Source organism: Hyla sarda, unplaced genomic scaffold, assembly GCF_029499605.1.
Source record: "Hyla sarda isolate aHylSar1 unplaced genomic scaffold, aHylSar1.hap1 scaffold_386, whole genome shotgun sequence".
NCBI classification, from domain to species: domain Eukaryota; kingdom Metazoa; phylum Chordata; class Amphibia; order Anura; family Hylidae; genus Hyla; species Hyla sarda.
This window is the reverse complement of record NW_026610405.1, coordinates 1-22,245: the sequence shown is the minus strand read 5'-3', so window position 1 is coordinate 22,245 and position 22,245 is coordinate 1. Positions and strand designations below refer to the sequence as shown.

At 41.4% G+C, this 22,245-nt stretch overlaps 1 protein-coding gene across 1 annotated transcript in view; it reads left to right on the top strand.

The window, feature by feature from the left end:
* Positions 1–21,743, top strand: part of PLEKHA5 (pleckstrin homology domain containing A5) — a gene marked incomplete at its 3' end in the record, with an annotated part of 118,862 nt that extends 97,119 nt beyond the window's left edge. The window contains 4 exon segments of the mRNA XM_056553818.1: positions 6,176–6,281; positions 11,007–11,053; positions 15,698–15,812; positions 21,628–21,743. Coding sequence (XP_056409793.1) covers positions 6,176–6,281; positions 11,007–11,053; positions 15,698–15,812; positions 21,628–21,743 — 384 coding nt within the window.
* Positions 21,744–22,245: the final 502 nt, after the last annotated feature.

Here is a 22,245-nt window from a genome sequence, read left to right as displayed (position 1 = left end):
AGTGTGTGGTGTATAGTGTGGTGTGTAGTGTGTGGTGTATAGTGTGTAGTGTATAGTGTGGTGTATAGTGTGGTGTATAGTGTAGTGTATAGTGTAGTGTATAGTGTGGTGTATAGTGTAGTGTATAGTATAGTGTAGTGTATAGTGTGGTGTATAGTGTGGTGTATAGTGTGGTGTATAGTGTGGTGTATAGTGTGGTGTATAGTGTGGTGTATAGTGTGGTGTATAGTGTAGTGTATAGTGTGGTGTATAGTGTGGTGTATAGTGTGGTGTATAGTGTAGTGTATAGTATAGTGTAGTGTATAGTGTGTAGTGTGTAGTGTATAGTGTGTAGTGTGTAGTGTATAGTGTGTAGTGTGTAGTGTGTAGTGTATAGTGTAGTGTATAGTGTGGTGTATAGTGTGGTGTATAGTGGTGTATAGTGTGGTGTGTAGTGTATAGTGTAGTGTATAGTATGGTGTATAGTATAGTGTAGTGTATAGTGTGGTGTATAGTATGGTGTATAGTGTAGTGTATAGTGTGGTGTATAGTATGGTGTATAGTGTGGTGTATAGTGTAGTGTATAGTATGGTGTATAGTATGATGTGTAGTGTAGTGTATAGTGTAGTGTATAGTGTAGTGTATAGTGTGTAGTGTATAGTGTGTAGTGTATAGTGTGTAGTGTATAGTGTGTAGTGTATAGTGTGTAGTGTATAGTGTATAGTGTGTAGTGTATAGTGTGTAGTGTATAGTGTGTAGTGTATAGTGTGTAGTGTATAGTTTGTAGTGTATAGTGTGTAGTGTATAGTGTATAGTGTGTAGTGTATAGTGTGTAGTGTATAGTGTGTAGTGTGTAGTGTGTAGTGTGTAGTGTATAGTGTGTAGTGTATAGTGTGGTGTATAGTGTGGTGTATAGTGTGGTGTATAGTGTGGTGTATAGTGTGGTGTATAGTGTAGTGTATAGTGTAGTGTATAGTGTGGTGTATAGTGTGGTGTATAGTGTGGTGTATAGTGTGGTGTATAGTGTGGTGTATAGTGTGGTGTATAGTGTGGTGTATAGTGTGGTGTATAGTGTGGTGTATAGTGGTGTATAGTGTGGTGTGTAGTGTATAGTGTAGTGTATAGTATGGTGTATAGTATAGTGTAGTGTATAGTGTGGTGTATAGTATGGTGTATAGTGTGGTGTATAGTGTAGTGTATAGTATAGTGTGGTGTATAGTATGGTGTATAGTGTGGTGTATAGTGTAGTGTATAGTATGGTGTATAGTATGATGTGTAGTGTAGTGTATAGTGTAGTGTATAGTGTAGTGTATAGTGTGGTGTATAGTGTAGTGTATAGTGTAGTGTATAGTGTAGTGTATAGTGTGGTGTATAGTGTGTAGTGTGTAGTGTATAGTGTGTAGTGTATAGTGTGTAGTGTGTAGTGTGTAGTGTGTAGTGTATAGTGTGTAGTGTATAGTGTGTAGTGTGTAGTGTGTAGTGTGTAGTGTGTAGTGTATAGTGTGTAGTGTATAGTGTGTAGTGTATAGTGTGGTGTATAGTGTGGTGTATAGTGTGGTGTATAGTGTGGTGTATAGTGTGGTGTATAGTGTAGTGTATAGTGTGGTGTATAGTGTGGTGTATAGTGTGGTGTATAGTGTGGTGTATAGTGTGGTGTATAGTGTGGTGTATAGTGTATAGTGTGTAGTGTATAGTGTGTAGTGTATAGTGTGTAGTGTATAGTGTGTAGTGTATAGTGTGTAGTGTATAGTGTGTAGTATGGTGTATAGTGTGGTGTATAGTGTAGTGTATAGTATGATGTATAGTGTGTGGTGTATAGTGTGTGGTGTATAGTGTGTGGTGTATAGTGTGGTGTATAGTGTGTAGTGTATAGTATAGTGTATAGTGTGGTGTATAGTGTGGTGTATAGTGTAGTGTATAGTATGATGTATAGTGTAGTGTATAGTGTGGTGTATAGTGTAGTGTATAGTGTGGTGTATAGTGTGGTGTATAGTATGGTGTATAGTGTAGTGTATAGTGTATAGTATAGTGTATAGTATGATGTATAGTGTGTGGTGTATAGTGTGTGGTGTATAGTGTGTGGTGTATAGTGTGGTGTATAGTGTGTAGTGTATAGTATAGTGTATAGTGTGGTGTATAGTGTAGTGTATAGTATGATGTATAGTGTAGTGTATAGTGTGGTGTATAGTGTAGTGTATAGTGTGGTGTATAGTGTGGTGTATAGTATGGTGTATAGTGTAGTGTATAGTGTATAGTATAGTGTATAGTATGATGTATAGTGTGTGGTGTATAGTGTGTGGTGTATAGTGTGTGGTGTATAGTGTGGTGTATAGTGTGTAGTGTATAGTGTGGTGTATAGTGTAGTGTATAGTGTAGTGTATAGTGTAGTGTATAGTGTAGTGTATAGTGTAGTGTATAGTGTGGTGTATAGTGTGGTGTATAGTGTGGTGTATAGTGTGGTGTATAGTGTGGTGTATAGTGTGGTGTATAGTGTGGTGTATAGTATGATGTATAGTGTAGTGTATAGTATGATGTATAGTGTAGTGTATAGTATGATGTATAGTGTAGTGTATAGTATGATGTATAGTGTAGTGTATAGTGTAGTGTATAGTGTGGTGTGTAGTGTAGTGTATAGTATAGTGTATAGTATGGTGTATAGTGTGGTGTATAGTGTGGTGTATAGTGTAGTGTATAGTATGGTGTGTAGTGTATAGTATGGTGTATAGTGTAGTGTATAGTATGGTGTAGTGTATAGTATGGTGTATAGTGTGGTGTATAGTGTATAGTGTATAGTGTATAGTGTGTAGTGTATAGTGTGTAGTGTATAGTGTAGTGTATAGTGTAGTGTATAGTGTAGTGTATAGTATGATGTATAGTGTGGTGTATAGTGTGGTGTATAGTGTGGTGTATAGTGTGGTGTATAGTGTGATGTATAGTGTGTAGTGTATAGTATGATGTATAGTGTGATGTATAGTGTAGTGTATAGTGTAGTGTATAGTGTGGTGTATAGTGTGGTGTATAGTGTGGTGTATAGTGTGGTGTATAGTGTAGTGTATAGTATGGTGTATAGTGTGGTGTATAGTGTAGTGTATAGTGTAGTGTATAGTGTAGTGTATAGTGTGGTGTGTAGTGTAGTGTATAGTATAGTGTATAGTATGGTGTATAGTGTGGTGTATAGTGTAGTGTATAGTATGGTGTGTAGTGTATAGTATGGTGTATAGTGTAGTGTATAGTGTGGTGTATAGTGTGGTGTATAGTGTGGTGTATAGTGTGGTGTATAGTGTGGTGTATAGTGTGGTGTATAGTGTGGTGTATAGTGTGGTGTATAGTGTGGTGTATAGTGTGGTGTATAGTGTGGTGTATAGTGTGGTGTATAGTGTGGTGTATAGTGTGGTGTATAGTGTGGTGTATAGTGTGGTGTATAGTGTGGTGTGTAGTGTAGTGTATAGTATAGTGTATAGTATGGTGTATAGTGTGGTGTATAGTGTAGTGTATAGTATGGTGTGTAGTGTATAGTATGGTGTAGTGTATAGTATGGTGTATAGTATGGTGTATAGTGTGGTGTGTAGTGTGGTGTATAGTGTGTAGTGTATAGTGTGTGGTGTATAGTGTGTGGTGTATAGTGTGTAGTGTATAGTGTGTAGTGTATAGTGTGTAGTGTATAGTGTGTAGTGTATAGTGTGTAGTGTATAGTGTGTAGTGTATAGTGTAGTGTATAGTGTAGTGTATAGTGTAGTGTATAGTGTAGTGTATAGTGTGATGTATAGTGTGGTGTATAGTGTGGTGTATAGTGTGATGTATAGTGTGTAGTGTATAGTGTGGTGTATAGTGTGGTGTATAGTGTAGTGTATAGTATGATGTATAGTGTGGTGTATAGTATGATGTATAGTGTGGTGTATAGTGTGGTGTATAGTGTGGTGTATAGTGTGGTGTATAGTGTAGTGTATAGTATAGTGTGGTGTATAGTGTAGTGTATAGTATAGTGTGGTGTATAGTGTGGTGTATAGTGTGTAGTGTATAGTGTGTAGTGTATAGTGTAGTGTATAGTATGGTGTATAGTATGGTGTATAGTGTAGTGTATAGTATGGTGTATAGTGTGGTGTATAGTGTGGTGTATAGTATGATGTATAGTGTAGTGTATAGTATGATGTATAGTGTAGTGTATAGTGTGGTGTATAGTGTAGTGTATAGTATGATGTGTAGTGTAGTGTATAGTGTGATGTATAGTGTAGTGTATAGTGTGGTGTATAGTGTGGTGTATAGTGTAGTGTATAGTGTGGTGTATAGTATGATGTATAGTGTGGTGTATAGTGTGGTGTATAGTATGATGTATAGTATGGTGTATAGTGTAGTGTATAGTATGGTGTATAGTGTAGTGTATAGTATAGTGTAGTGTATAGTATGATGTGTAGTGTAGTGTATAGTGTGGTGTATAGTGTGGTGTATAGTGTAGTGTATAGTATGGTGTGTAGTGTATAGTGTAGTGTATAGTGTGGTTTATAGTGTGGTGTATAGTGTGGTGTATAGTGTGGTGTATAGTGTGGTGTATAGTGTGGTGTATAGTGTGGTGTATAGTGTGGTGTATAGTATAGTGTATAGTATAGTGTGGTGTATAGTATGGTGTATAGTGTGGTGTATAGTGTAGTGTATAGTATAGTGTATAGTATGGTGTATAGTGTGGTGTATAGTGTAGTGTATAGTATGGTGTGTAGTGTATAGTATGGTGTATAGTGTAGTGTATAGTATGGTGTAGTGTATAGTATGGTGTATAGTGTGGTGTATAGTGTATAGTGTGTAGTGTATAGTGTGTAGTGTATAGTGTAGTGTATAGTGTAGTGTATAGTGTAGTGTATAGTATGATGTATAGTGTGATGTATAGTGTGGTGTATAGTGTGATGTATAGTGTGGTGTATAGTGTGATGTATAGTGTGTAGTGTATAGTGTGGTGTATAGTGTAGTGTATAGTATGATGTATAGTGTGGTGTATAGTGTGGTGTATAGTGTAGTGTATAGTATGATGTATAGTGTGATGTATAGTGTGGTGTATAGTGTGATGTATAGTGTGGTGTATAGTGTGGTGTATAGTGTAGTGTATAGTGTGGTGTATAGTGTAGTGTATAGTATGATGTATAGTGTGGTGTATAGTGTGGTGTATAGTGTAGTGTATAGTATGATGTATAGTGTGGTGTATAGTATGATGTATAGTGTGGTGTATAGTGTGGTGTATAGTGTGGTGTATAGTGTGGTGTATAGTGTAGTGTATAGTGTATAGTGTAGTGTATAGTATGATGTATAGTGTAGTGTGTAGTGTATAGTGTGGTGTGTAGTGTGTGGTGTGTAGTGTGTGGTGTATAGTGTATAGTGTGTAGTGTATAGTGTGGTGTATAGTGTGGTGTATAGTGTGGTGTATAGTGTGGTGTATAGTGTGTGGTGTATAGTGTGTGGTGTATAGTGTGTGGTGTATAGTGTGTGGTGTATAGTGTGTGGTGTATAGTGTGTGGTGTATAGTGTGTGGTGTATAGTGTGTGGTGTATAGTGTGTAGTGTATAGTGTGGTGTAGTGTGTAGTGTATAGTGTAGTGTGTAGTGTAGTGTGTAGTGTGTGGTGTGTATAGTGTGGTGTATAGTGTGGTGTATAGTGTGTGGTGTATAGTGTGTGGTGTATAGTGTGTGGTGTATAGTGTGTGGTGTATAGTGTGTGGTGTATAGTGTGGTGTGTATAGTGTGGTGTGTATAGTGTGGTGTGTATAGTGTGGTGTGTATAGTGTGTAGTGTATAGTGTGTAGTGTATAGTGTGGTGTGTAGTGTATAGTGTGGTGTATAGTGTGGTGTATAGTGTGGTGTATAGTGTGGTGTATAGTGTGTGGTGTGTGGTATGTAGGTTGTGGTGTATAGTGTGTAGTGTATAGTGTGGTGTATAGTATAGTATGTAGTGTAGTGTATAGTGTAGTGTATAGTATAGTATATAGTGTGGTGTATAGTGTGTGGTGTGTGGTATGTAGGTTGTGGTGTATAGTGTGTAGTGTATAGTGTGGTGTATAGTATAGTATGTAGTGTAGTGTATAGTGTAGTATATAGTGTAGTGTATAGTGTGGTGTATAGTATAGTATGTAGTGTAGTGTATAGTGTAGTGTATAGTATAGTATATAGTGTAGTGTATAGCTGACATCCTCTCATGTTCTCCTCTCTCTGTCCAGACAGAGTCAGCCGGGATCCAGCGGGCGCAGATGCAGAAAGAGATCTGGAGAATTCAAGATGTGATGGAGGGACTGAGCAAACACAAGCAGAGGAGGCCGGAGACAGGTGAGATACAGGTGTATATATAATCCGCACTTACCTCATACTCCACTGTATAATCACTGTATAATGATATAATAGACATGATTCATAGCTGTGTGCTGGAGGAGCAGTACTGTAGTGTAATGTATAGAGGACTGATCAAACACAAGCAGTGGAGACAGGTGAGATACAGGTGTATATATAATCCGCACTTACCTCATACTCCTGTATAATCACTGTATAATGATATAATAGACATGATTCATAGCTGTGTGCTGGAGGAGCAGTACTGTAGTGTAATGTATAGAGGACTGATCAAACACAAGCAGTGGAGACAGGTGAGATACAGGTGTATATATAATCCGCACTTACCTCATACTCCTGTATAATCACTGTATAATGATATAATAGACATGATTCATAGCTGTGTACTGGAGGAGCAGTACTGTAGTGTAATGTATAGAGGACTGATCAAACACAAGCAGAGGAGGCAGGTGAGATACAGGTGTATATATAATCCGCACTTACCTCATACTCCTGTATAATCACTGTATAATGATATAATAGACATGATTCATAGCTGTGTACTGGAGGAGCAGTACTGTAATGTAATGTATAGAGGACTGATCAAACACAAGCAGTGGAGACAGGTGAGATACAGGTGTATATATAATCCGCACTTACCTCATACTCCTGTATAATCACTGTATAATGATATAATAGACATGATTCATAGCTGTGTGCTGGAGGAGCAGTACTGTAGTGTAATGTATAGAGGACTGAGCAAACACAAGCAGAGGAGACAGGTGAGATACAGGTGTATATATAATCCGCACTTACCTCATACTCCTGTATAATCACTGTATAATGATATAATAGACATGATTCATAGCTGTGTACTGGAGGAGCAGTACTGTAGTGTAATGTATAGAGGACTGAGCAAACACAAGCAGAGGAGACAGGTGAGATACAGGTGTATATATAATCCGCACTTACCTCATACTCCTGTATAATCACTGTATAATGATATAATAGACATGATTCATAGCTGTGTACTGGAGGAGCAGTACTGTAATGTAATGTATAGAGGACTGATCAAACACAAGCAGTGGAGACAGGTGAGATACAGGTGTATATATAATCCGCACTTACCTCATACTCCTGTATAATCACTGTATTATGATATAATAGACATGATTCATAGCTGTGTGCTGGAGGAGCAGTACTGTAGTGTAATGTATAGAGGACTGATCAAACACAAGCAGTGGAGACAGGTGAGATACAGGTGTATATATAATCCGCACTTACCTCATACTCCTGTATAATCACTGTATAATGATATAATAGACATGATTCATAGCTGTGTGCTGGAGGAGCAGTACTGTAGTGTAATGTATAGAGGACTGAGCAAACACAAGCAGTGGAGACAGGTGAGATACAGGTGTATATATAATCCGCACTTACCTCATACTCCTGTATAATCACTGTATAATGATATAATAGACATGATTCATAGCTGTGTGCTGGAGGAGCAGTACTGTAGTGTAATGTATAGAGGACTGATCAAACACAAGCAGAGGAGACAGGTGAGATACAGGTGTATATATAATCCGCACTTACCTCATACTCCTGTATAATCACTGTATAATGATATAATAGACATGATTCATAGCTGTGTACTGGAGGAGCAGTACTGTAATGTAATGTATAGAGGACTGATCAAACACAAGCAGTGGAGACAGGTGAGATACAGGTGTATATATAATCCGCACTTACCTCATACTCCTGTATAATCACTGTATTATGATATAATAGACATGATTCATAGCTGTGTGCTGGAGGAGCAGTACTGTAGTGTAATGTATAGAGGACTGATCAAACACAAGCAGTGGAGACAGGTGAGATACAGGTGTATATATAATCCGCACTTACTTCATACTCCTGTATAATCACTGTATAATGATAGACATGATTCATAGCTGTGTACTGGAGGAGCAGTACTGTAGTGTAATGTATAGAGGACTGATCAAACACAAGCAGAGGAGACAGGTGAGATACAGGTGTATATATAATCCGCACTTACCTCATACTCCTGTATAATCACTGTATAATGATATAATAGACATGATTCATAGCTGTCTGCTGGAGGAGCAGTACTGTAGTGTAATGTATAGAGGACTGATCAAACACAAGCAGTGGAGACAGGTGAGATACAGGTGTATATATAATCCGCACTTACCTCATACTCCACTGTATAATCACTGTATAATGATATAATAGACATGATTCATAGCTGTGTGCTGGAGGAGCAGTACTGTAGTGTAATGTATAGAGGACTGAGCAAACACAAGCAGAGGAGACAGGTGAGATACAGGTGTATATATAATCCGCACTTACCTCATACTCCTGTATAATCACTGTATAATGATATAATAGACATGATTCATAGCTGTGTGCTGGAGGAGCAGTACTGTAGTGTAATGTATAGAGGACTGATCAAACACAAGCAGTGGAGACAGGTGAGATACAGGTGTATATATAATCCGCACTTACCTCATACTCCTGTATAATCACTGTATAATGATATAATAGACATGATTCATAGCTGTGTGCTGGAGGAGCAGTACTGTAGTGTAATGTATAGAGGACTGATCAAACACAAGCAGAGGAGACAGGTGAGATACAGGTGTATATATAATCCGCACTTACCTCATACTCCACTGTATAATCACTGTATAATGATATAATAGACATGATTCATAGCTGTGTGCTGGAGGAGCAGTACTGTAGTGTAATGTATAGAGGACTGATCAAACACAAGCAGAGGAGACAGGTGAGATACAGGTGTATATATAATCCGCACTTACCTCATACTCCACTGTATAATCACTGTATAATGATATAATAGACATGATTCATAGCTGTGTGCTGGAGGAGCAGTACTGTAGTGTAATGTATAGAGGACTGATCAAACACAAGCAGTGGAGACAGGTGAGATACAGGTGTATATATAATCCGCACTTACCTCATACTCCTGTATAATCACTGTATAATGATATAATAGACATGATTCATAGCTGTGTGCTGGAGGAGCAGTACTGTAGTGTAATGTATAGAGGACTGATCAAACACAAGCAGTGGAGACAGGTGAGATACAGGTGTATATATAATCCGCACTTACCTCATACTCCTGTATAATCACTGTATAATGATATAATAGACATGATTCATAGCTGTGTGCTGGAGGAGCAGTACTGTAGTGTAATGTATAGAGGACTGAGCAAACACAAGCAGTGGAGACAGGTGAGATACAGGTGTATATATAATCCGCAGTTACCTCATACTCCTGTATAATCACTGTATAATGATATAATAGACATGATTCATAGCTGTGTGCTGGAGGAGCAGTACTGTAGTGTAATGTATAGAGGACTGATCAAACACAAGCAGTGGAGACAGGTGAGATACAGGTGTATATATAATCCGCACTTACCTCATACTCCTGTCTAATCACTGTATAATGATATAATAGACATGATTCATAGCTGTGTGCTGGAGGAGCAGTACTGTAGTGTAATGTATAGAGGACTGATCAAACACAAGCAGAGGAGACAGGTGAGATACAGGTGTATATATAATCCGCACTTACCTCATACTCCTGTATAATCACTGTATAATGATATAATAGACATGATTCATAGCTGTGTACTGGAGGAGCAGTACTGTAGTGTAATGTATAGAGGACTGATCAAACACAAGCAGTGGAGACAGGTGAGATACAGGTGAGATACAGGTGTATATATAATCCGCACTTACCTCATACTCCTGTATAATCACTGTAAAATGATATAATAGACATGATTCATAGCTGTGTGCTGGAGGAGCAGTACTGTAGTGTAATGTATAGAGGACTGATCAAACACAAGCAGTGGAGACAGGTGAGATACAGGTGTATATATAATCCGCACTTACCTCATACTCCTGTATAATGATATAGTAGACGCTGGAGGAGCAGTGCTGCGGTGTAAAGTATAGAGGACTGATCAAACACAAGCAGTGGAGACAGGTGAGATACAGGTGAGATACAGGTGTATATATAATCCGCACTTACCTCATACTCCTGTATAATGATATAGTAGACGCTGAAGGAGCAGTGCTGCGGTGTAAAGTATAGAGGACTGATCAAACACAAGCAGTGGAGACAGGTGAGATACAGGTGAGATACAGGTGTATATATAATCCGCACTTACTTCATACTCCTGTATAATGATATAGTAGACGCTGGAGGAGCAGTGCTGCGGTGTAAAGTATAGAGGACTGATCAAACACAAGCAGTGGAGACAGGTGAGATACAGGTGTATATATAATCCGCACTTACCTCATACTCCTGTATAATGATATAGTAGACGCTGGAGGAGCAGTGCTGCGGTGTAAAGTATAGAGGACTGATCAAACACAAGCAGTGGAGACAGGTGAGATACAGGTGAGATACAGGTGTATATATAATCCGCACTTACTTCATACTCCTGTATAATGATATAGTAGACGCTGGAGGAGCAGTGCTGCGGTGTAAAGTATAGAGGACTGATCAAACACAAGCAGTGGAGACAGGTGAGATACAGGTGTATATATAATCCGCACTTACCTCATACTCCTGTATAATGATATAGTAGACGCTGGAGGAGCAGTACTGCGGTGTAAAGTATAGAGTACTGACATCTAGATGATTTGTAATGTGATGTTTTGCAGGTAACTCTGACCCCAAGCTGCTGTCCTCGGGGATGAGTCCAGGGGAGGTGAGTGATGTCTGCACTGGGTGTTATTGGGGAGGAGGTCACCATCCTGCTCCAGCACACACACCCTCCGGGGCCACACACCATACAGGGGGGCCACACTCATCAGGGGGAGGTCAGCCATGGTGCATGCTGGGAGATATCATCCCCTGTATGAGGCGCGGGGACGTCTGTGGCCCCGGACCTGGTGCCAGTGCTGGAGACAGATGAGTGCCATGGGATCATGGTCATCTATGGGTCCTCCTCAAGGCTCCTCCAGGCCCTGATGTCAGGTTATTAGGGCTCTGATGATGTCACAGTGTGAGAGACTGCGTGACCTCATCAGGGTGTGATCACATGACTGCTGTGTCTGTGGTCTCTGATGTAATCAGGTGTGATCACATGACTGCTGTGTCTGTGGTCTCTGATGTAATCAGGTGTGATCACATGACTGCTGTGTCTGTGGTCTCTGATGTAATCAGGGTGTGATCACATGACTGCTGTGTCTGTAGTCTCTGAGGTAATCAGGGTGTGATCACATGACTGCTGTGTCTGGTCTCTGAGGTAATCAGGTGTGATCACATGACTGCTGTGTCTGTGGTCTCTGAGGTAATCAGGGTGTGATCACATGACTGCTGTGTCTGTGGTCTCTGAGGTAATCAGGGTGTGATCACATGACTGCTGTGTCTGTGGTCTCTGAGGTAATCAGGTGTGATCACATGACTGCTGTGTCTGTAGTCTCTGAGGTAATCAGGGTGTGATCACATGACTGCTGTGTCTGTGGTCTCTGAGGTAATCAGGTGTGATCACATGACTGCTGTGTCTGTAGTCTCTGAGGTAATCAGGGTGTGATCACATGACTGCTGTGTCTGTGGTCTCTGAGGTAATCAGGTGTGATCACATGACTGCTGTGTCTGTAGTCTCTGAGGTAATCAGGGTGTGATCACATGACTGCTGTGTCTGTGGTCTCTGATGTAATCAGGTGTGATCACATGACTGCTGTGTCTGTGGTCTCTGAGGTAATCAGGTGTGATCACATGACTGCTGTGTCTGTGGTCTCTGATGTAATCAGGTGTGATCACATGACTGCTGTGTCTGTGGTCTCTGATGTAATCAGGTGTGATCACATGACTGCTGTGTCTGTGGTCTCTGAGGTAATCAGGTGTGATCACATGACTGCTGTGTCTGTGGTCTCTGATGTAATCAGGGTGTGATCACATGACTGCTGTGTCTGTGGTCTCTGTGGTAATCAGGTGTGATCACATGACTGCTGTGTCTGTAGTCTCTGAGGTAATCAGGTGTGATCACATGACTGCTGTGTCTGTGGTCTCTGAAGTAATCTGGGTGTGATCACATGACTGCTGTGTCTGTGGTCTCTGAGGTAATCAGGGTGTGATCACATGACTGCTGTGTCTGTAGTCTCTGAAGTAATCTGGGTGTGATCACATGACTGCTGTGTCTGTGGTCTCTGAGGTAATCAGGGTGTGATCACATGACTGCTGTGTCTGTGGCCTCTGACATCATCAGGGTGTGATCACATGACTGCTGTCTGTGGCCTCTGACATCATCAGGGTGTGATCACATGACTGCTGTCTGTGGCCTCTGACATCATCAGGGTGTGATCACATGACTGCTGTGGCCTCTGACATCATCAGGGTGTGATCACGTGACTGCTGTGTCTGTGGCCTCTGATGGAATCAGGTGTGATCACATGACTGCTGTGTCTGTGGCCTCTGACATCATCAGGGTGTGATCACATGACTGCTGTGGCCTCTGACATCATCAGGTTGTGATCACATGACTGCTGTGTCTGTGGCCTCTGACATCATCAGGGTGTGATCACATGATTGCTGTGTCTGTGGCCTCTGACATCATCAGGGTGTGATCACATGACTGCTGTGTCTGTGGCCTCTGATGTAATCAGGTGTGATCACATGATTGCTGTGTTTGTGGCCTCTGACATCATCAGGGTGTGATCACATGACTGCGCTGTGTTATGAAGGATTTGCACACACTTAGCTCCCCTAGTGGGTGGTGGTGGTACAGTCTATTACATGAGATGACACATAAGATCCTGTAGACCCCTAGTGGTGATTGGTGATGGTACAGTCTATTACATGAGATGACATATAAGATCCTGTAGACCCCTAGTGGTGGGTGGTGATGGTACAGTCTGTTACATGAGATGACACATAAGATCTTGTAGACCCCCTAGTGGTGGGTGGTGGTGGTACAGTCTATTACATGAGATGATACATAAGATCCTGTAGACCCCTAGTGGTGGGTGGTGATGGTACAGTCTGTTACATGAGATGACACATAAGATCCTGTAAACCCCTAGTGGTGGGTGGTGGTACAGTCTATTACATGAGAGGACACATAAGATCCTGTAGACCCCTAGTGGTGGGTGGTGGTACAGTCTATTACATGAGAGGACACATAAGATCCTGTAAACCCCTAGTGGTGGGTGGTGGTACAGTCTATTACATGAGAGGACACATAAGATCCTGTAGACCCCTAGTGGTGATTGGTGATGGTACAGTCTATTACATGAGATGACACATAAGATCCTGTAGACCCCCTAGTGGTGGGTGGTGGTACAGTCTATTACATGAGAGGACATATAAGATCCTGTAGACCCCTAGTGGTGGGTTGTGGTGGTACAATCTATTACATGAGATGATACATAAGATCCTGTAGACCCCCTAGTGGTGATTGGTGGTGGTACAGTCTATTACATGAGATGACACATAAGATCCTGTAGACCCCCTAGTGGTGGGTGGTGGTACAGTCTATTACATGAGAGGACATATAAGATCCTGTAGACCCCTAGTGGTGGGTTGTGGTGGTACAATCTATTACATGAGATGATACATAAGATCCTGTAGACCCCTAGTGGTGGGTGGTGATGGTACAATCTATTACATGAGATGACACATAAGATCCTGTAGACCCCCAGTGGTGGTGATGGTACAGTCTATTACATGAGATGACACATAAGATCCTGTAGACCCCCTAGTGGTGGGTGGTGGTACAGTCTATTACATGAGATGACACATAAGATCTTGTAGACCCCCTAGTGGTGGGTGGTGGTACAGTCTATTACATGAGATGACACATAAGATCCTGTAGACCCCCTAGTGGTGGTGATGGTACAGTCTATTACATGAGATGACACATAAGATCCTGTAGACCCCTAGTGGTGGTGATGGTGGTGGTACAGTCTATTACATGAGATGACACATAAGATCCTGTAGACCCCTAGTGGTGGGTGGTGGTGGTACAGTCTATTACATGAGAGGACACATAAGATCCTGTAGACCCCTAGTGGTGGGTGGTGTTGGTACAGTCTATTACATGAGATGACACATAAGATCCTGTAGACCCCCTAGTGGTGGGTGGTGGTACAGTCTATTACATGAGATGACACATAAGATCCTGTAGACCCCCTAGTGGTGGGTGGTGGTACAGTCTATTACATGAGATGACACATAAGATCTTGTAGACCCCTAGTGGTGATTGGTGGTGGTACAGTCTATTACATGAGATGACACATAAGATCCTGTAGACCCCTAGTGGTGGGTGGTGGTGGTGGTACAGTCTATTACATGAGATGACACATAAGATCCTGTAGACCCCTAGTGGTGGGTGGTGGTACAGTCTATTACATGAGAGGACACATAAGATCCTGTAGACCCCCTAGTGGTGGGTGGTGTTGGTACAGTCTATTACATGAGAGGACACATAAGATCCTGTAGACCCCTAGTGGTGGGTGGTGTTGGTACAGTCTATTACATGAGATGACACATAAGATCCTGTAGACCCCCTAGTGGTGGGTGGTGGTACAGTCTATTACATGAGATGACACATAAGATCCTGTAGACCCCCTAGTGGTGGGTGGTGGTACAGTCTATTACATGAGATGACACATAAGATCTTGTAGACCCCTAGTGGTGATTGGTGGTGGTACAGTCTATTACATGAGATGACACATAAGATCCTGTAGACCCCTAGTGGTGGGGGGTGGTGGTACAGTCTATTACATGAGATGACACATAAGAGCCTGTAGGACCCTAGTGGTGGCTGTTAAGTATGATGTATGTATGATGTGCCCATATGTCCCGGTAACGTCCTGTTCTGCAATCTTTAGGAAGAGGAGCTAGTTCCTCCGCGTCCTCCGCTCCCTCGCTCCTATGACTTTGCTGACGCCGCTCCCTCTTTTCCCCATTTACCAAGTGACAGCAGCTCGTCCTTGCTGTGTTACAGCAGGGGCCCCGTCCACCTCCCCGATGACAAGACCGTCCATCACGTCTATCAGAGAAACGGATCCCATAGTGTAAGGGGAGCGATGCCCACCTGTCTGTCACCTCACCCCATCCCATCTCCTGACATTTTCATGGCTCGCTGGCACTGCGGCAGGATTGTTACAGTGTTTCCACATCACACCTGTCCGGGTTTAGGAGGCTCAGGGGTCACTGCAGATGAGGGTCCCATGCTCCATGGATCATCCCATCATGGATTGGGTGGGAGGGTCCATTGATGGGGTGGGGGGAGGGTCTCAGATGTTGGGGTCTTGCTAGGCCCTTCATCCTGGTCATTCATCTCCTTCCCCGTCCTCCCCCTGGCCCTTTCCTTCTGAACATCTCGCACATCATTTCTGTGTTTCAGGGGCCCGATTACAGATTGTACAAGAGTGAGCCCGAGCTGACCACCGTGGCTGAAGTGGACGAGTCCAACGGAGAAGACAAGAGCGACCTGACGCTGGACATGGAGGCCAACAAAGGTTCTGGACTCTTACGTGTATATGTGTGGTGTTCTATGAGGACTGTGTATGGTGTTATATGAGGGCTGTGTATGGTGTTATATGAGGGCTGTGTATGGTGTTATATGAGGGCTGTATATGGTGATATATGAGGGCTGTATATGGTGTTATATGAGGACTGTATATGGTGTTATATGAGGACTGTATATGGTATTATATGAGGACTGTGTATGGTGTTATATGAGGACTGTATATGGTGTTATATGAGGGCTTTATATGGTGTTATATGAGGGCTGTATATATTGTTATATGAGGGCTGTGTATGGTGTTATATGAGGGCTGTGTATGGTGTTATATGAGGGCTTTATATGGTGTTATATGAGGGCTGTATATGGTGTTCTATGAGGACTGTGTATGGTGTTATATGAGGACTGTGTATGGTGTTATATGAGGGCTGTGTATGGTGTTATATGAGGACTGTGTATGGTGTTATATGAGGACTGTATATGGTGTTATATGAGGGCTGTGTATGGTGTTATGAGGGCTGTATATGGTGTTATATGAGGACTGTATATGGTGATATATGAGGACTGTATATGGTGTTATATGAGGGCTGTATATGGTATATGAGGACTGTATATGGTGATATATGAGGGCTGTATATGGTGATATATGAGGACTGTATATGGTGTTATATGAGGGCTGTATATGGTGTTATATGAGGACTGTATATGGTGTTATATGAGGACTGTGTATGGTGTTATATGGGGACTGTATATGGTGTTATATGAGGACTGTATATGGTATTATATGAGGACTGTATATGGTGTTATATGAGGGCTGTGTATGGTGTTATATGAGGGCTGTATATGGTGTTATATGAGGGCTGTATATGGTGTTATATGAGGGCTGTATATATTGTTATATGAGGGCTGTATATGGTGTTATATGAGGACTGTATATGGTGTTATATGAGGGCTGTATATGGTGATATATGAGGGCTGTATATGGTGTTATATGAGGGCTGTATAAATTGTTATATGAGGGCTGTATATGGTGTTATATGAGGACTGTATATGGTGTTATATGAGGACTGTATATGGTGTTCTATGAGGACTGTGTATGGTGTTATATGAGGGCTGTATATGGTGTTATATGAGGACTGTATATGGTATTATATGAGGACTGTATATGGTGTTATATGAGGGCTGTGTATGGTGTTCTATGAGGACTGTGTATGGTGTTATATGAGGACTGTATATGGTGTTATATGAGGGCTGTGTACGGTGTTATATGAGGACTGTATATGGTTTTATATGAGGGCTGTATATGGTGTTATATGAGGGCTGTGTATGGTGTTATATGAGGACTGTATATGGTGTTATATGAGGACTGTGTATGGTGTTATATGAGGACTGTGTATGGTGTTATATGAGGGCTGTATATGGTGTTATATGAGGGCTGTATATGGTGTTCTATGAGGACTGTATATGGTGTTATATGAGGGCTGTGTATGGTGTTATATGAGGACTGTATATGGTGTTATATGAGGACTGTATATGGTATTATATGAGGACTGTATATATTGTTATATGAGGGCTGTATATGGTGTTATATGAGGACTGTGTATGGTGTTATATGAGGGCTGTGTATGGTGTTATATGGGGGCTGTGTATGGTGTTATATGAGGGCTGTGTATGGTGTTATATGAGGACTGTATATGGTGTTATATGAGGACTGTATATGGTGTTATATGAGGGCTGTATATGGTGTTATATGAGGGCTGTATATGGTGTTATATGAGGGCTGTATATGGTGTTATATGAGGGCTGTATATGGTGTTATATGAGGGCTGTATATGGTGTTATATGAGGACTGTATATGGTGTTATATGAGGACTGTATATGGTGTTATATGACGGCTGTATATGGTGTTATATGAGGACTGTGTATGGTGTTATATGAGGGCTGTATATGGTGTTATATGAGGACTGTGTATGGTGTTATATGAGGGCTGTGTATGGTGTTATATGAGGGCTGTGTATGGTGTTATATGAGGGCTGTGTATGGTGTTATATGAGGACTGTGTATGGTGTTATATGAGGGCTGTGTATGGTGTTATATGAGGACTGTATGGTGTTATATGAGGGCTGTGTATGGTGTTATATGAGGACTGTGTATGGTGTTATATGAGGGCTGTATATGGTGTTATATGAGGACTGTATGGTGTTATATGAGGGCTGTATATGGTGTTATATGAGGGCTGTATATGGTGTTATATGAGGACTGTGTATGGTGTTATATGAGGGCGATATATGGTGTTATATGAGGGCTGTATATGGTATTATATGAGGGCTGTATATATTGTTATATGAGGGCTGTGTATGGTGTTATATGAGGGCTGTGTATGGTGTTATATGAGGACTGTATATGGTGTTATATGAGGGCTGTATATGGTGTTATATGAGGGCTGTGTATGGTGTTATATGAGGGCTGTATATGGTGTTATATGAGGACTGTATATGGTGTTATATGAGGACTGTATATGGTGTTATATGAGGACTGTGTATGGTGTTATATGAGGACTGTGTATGGTGTTATATGAGGACTGTGTATCGTGTTATATGAGGACTGTATATGGTGTTATATGAGGGCTGTGTATGGTGTTATATGAGGGTTGTATATGGTGTTATATGAGGACTGTGTATGGTGTTATATGAGGACTGTATATGGTGATATATGAGGACTGTATATGGTGTTATATGAGGACTGTATATGGTGATATATGAGGGCTGTATATGGTGATATATGAGGGCTGTATATGGTATTATATGAGGGCTGTGTATGGTGTTATATGAGGGCTGTATATGGTGTTATATGAGGGCTGTATATGGTGTTATATGAGGGCTGTATATGGTGTTATATGAGGGCTGTATATGGTATTATATGAGGGCTGTGTATGGTGTTATATGAGGGCTGTATATGGTGTTATATGAGGGCTGTATATGGTGTTATATGAGGGCTGTATATGGTGTTATATGAGGGCTGTATATGGTGTTATATGAGGGCTGTGTATGGTGTTATATGAGGACTGTATATGGTGTTATATGAGGACTGTATATGGTGTTATATGAGGACTGTGTATGGTGTTATATGAGGGCTGTGTATGGTATTATATGAGGGCTGTATATGGTGTTATATGAGGGCTGTGTATGGTGTTATATGAGGACTGTATATGGTGTTATATGAGGACTGTATATGGTGTTATATGAGGACTGTATATGGTGTTATATGAGGGCTGTGTATGGTGTTATATGAGGGCTGTATATGGTGTTATATGAGGACTGTGTATGGTGTTATATGAGGGCTGTGTATGGTGTTATATGAGGGCTGTATATGGTGTTATATGAGGGCTGTATATGGTGTTATATGAGGGCTGTATATGGTGTTATATGAGGGCTGTGTATGGTGTTATATGAGGGCTGTGTATGGTGTTATATGAGGGCTGTGTATGGTGTTATATGAGGACTGTATATGGTGTTATATGAGGGCTGTATATGGTGTTATATGAGGGCTGTATATGGTGTTATATGAGGGCTGTATATGGTGTTATATGAGGGCTGTGTATATTGTTATATGAGGGCTGTGTATGGTGTTATATGAGGACTGTGTATGGTGTTATATGAGGGCTGTGTATGGTGTTATATGAGGGCTGTATATGGTGTTATATGAGGGCTGTATATGGTGTTATATGAGGACTGTATATGGTGTTATATGAGGACTGTATATGGTGTTATATGAGGGCTGTATATATTGTTATATGAGGGCTGTATACGGTGTTATATGAGGGCTGTATACGGTGTTATATGAGGACTGTATACGGTGTTATATGAGGGCTGTATATGGTGTTATATGAGGACTGTGTATGGTGTTATATGAGGACTGTATATGGTGTTATATGAGGACTGTATATGGTGTTATATGAGGACTGTATATGGTGTTATATGAGGGCTGTGTATGGTATTATATGAGGGCTGTGTATGGTGTTATATGAGGACTGTATATGGTGTTATATGAGGGCTGTATATGGTGTTATATGAGGACTGTATATGGTGTTATATGAGGGCTGTATATGGTGTTATATGAGGGCTGTGTATGGTGTTATATGAGGGCTGTATATGGTGTTATATGAGGGCTGTGTATGGTGTTATATGAGGGCTGTATATGGTGTTATATGAGGGCTGTGTATGGTGTTATATGAGGGCTGTGTATGGTGTTATATGAGGGCTGTATATGGTGTTATATGAGGGCTGTGTATGGTGTTATATGAGGGCTGTGTATGGTGTTATATGAGGGCTGTATATGGTGTTATATGAGGACTGTATATGGTGTTATATGAGGACTGTATATGGTGTTATATGAGGGCTGTGTATGGTGTTATATGAGGGCTGTGTATATTGTTATATGAGGGCTGTGTATGGTGTTATATGAGGGCTGTGTATGGTGTTATATGAGGACTGTATATGGTGTTATATGAGGACTGTATATATTGTTATATGAGGGCTGTATATGGTGTTATATAAGGGCTGTATATGGTGTTATATGAGGGCTGTATATGGTGTTATATGAGGGCTGTATATATTGTTATATGAGGGCTGTATATGGTGTTATATGAGGGCTGTATATATTGTTATATGAGGGCTGTGTATGGTGTTATATGAGGGCTGTATATGGTGTTATATGAGGACTGTATATGGTGTTATATGAGGGCTGTATATGGTGTTATATGAGGGCTGTATATGGTGTTATATGAGGACTGTATATATTGTTATATGAGGGCTGTATATGGTGTTATATAAGGGCTGTATATGGTGTTATATGAGGACTGTATATATTGTTATATGAGGGCTGTATATGGTGTTATATGAGGACTGTGTATGGTGTTATATGAGGGCTGTGTATGGTATTATGAGGACTGTGTATGGTGTTATATGAGGACTGTATATGGTGTTATATGAGGGCTGTATATGGTGTTATATGAGGGCTGTATATGGTGTTATATGAGGACTGTATATGGTGTTATATGAGGGCTGTGTATGGTGTTATATGAGGGCTGTGTATGGTGTTATATGAGGACTGTATATATTGTTATATGAGGGCTGTGTATGGTGTTATATGAGGGCTGTGTATGGTGTTATATGAGGGCTGTGTATGGTGTTATATGAGGGCTGTGTATGGTGTTATATGAGGGCTGTGTATGGTGTTATATGAGGGCTGTATATGGTGTTATATGAGGACTGTATATGGTGTTATATGAGGACTGTATATGGTGTTATATGAGGGCTGTGTATGGTGTTATATGAGGACTGTATATGGTGTTATATGAGGACTGTATATGGTGTTATATGAGGGCTGTGTATGGTGTTATATGAGGACTGTATATGGTGTTATATGAGGGCTGTATATGGTGTTATATGAGGACTGTATATGGTGTTATATGAGGACTGTATATGGTGTTATATGAGGGCTGTGTATGGTGTTATATGAGGACTGTATATATTGTTATATGAGGGCTGTATATATTGTTATATGAGGACTGTATATGGTGTTATATGAGGACTGTGTATGGTGTTATATGAGGACTGTGTATGGTGTTATATGAGGACTGTATATGGTGTTATATGAGGACTGTATATGGTGTTATATGAGGACTGTATAGTGATATAACACAGAACATTATTTCAACACTGACCTTTCCCCCTCAAAATAATAAATAACCCATCTAGGTACTGTATGTAGTTCACCCATTTAATTTGTAACCTCCTGTTTTTCTCTAGGATCGCACTTTCCAGTAGGAGTTGTACCCCCAAGGACCAAGTCCCCCCCGCTGGAGTCCAGCACCATCGCATCCTACGTCACCTTACGGAAGAGCAAAAAGCCTGACACCAAATCGGTGAGTTTATATGTCCTGTTTTGGTGGAAGGTCTGGTGGTGGACGGGGAAGGGATGGTGTCTGCTGGTGGACGGGGAAGGGATGGTGTCTGCTGGTGGACGGGGAAGGGATGGTGTCTGCTGGTGGACGGGGAAGGGATGGTGTCTGGTGGTGGACGGGGAAGGGATGGTGTCTGGTGGTGGACGGGGAAGGGATGGTGTCTGCTGGTGGACGGGGAAGGGATGGTGTCTGCTGGTGGACGGGGAAGGGAAGGTCTGGTGGTGGACAGGGAAGGGATGGTGTCTGGTGGTGGACGGGGATTAGATGGTGTCTGGTGGTGGACGGGGAAGGGATGGTGTCTGGTGGTGGACGGGGATTAGATGGTGTCTGCTGGTGGACGGGGAAGGGATGGTGTCTGCTGGTGGACGGGGAAGGGATGGTGTCTGCTGGTGGACGGGGAAGGGATGGTGTCTGCTGGTGGACGGGGAAGGGATGGTGTCTGCTGGTGGACGGGGAAGGGATG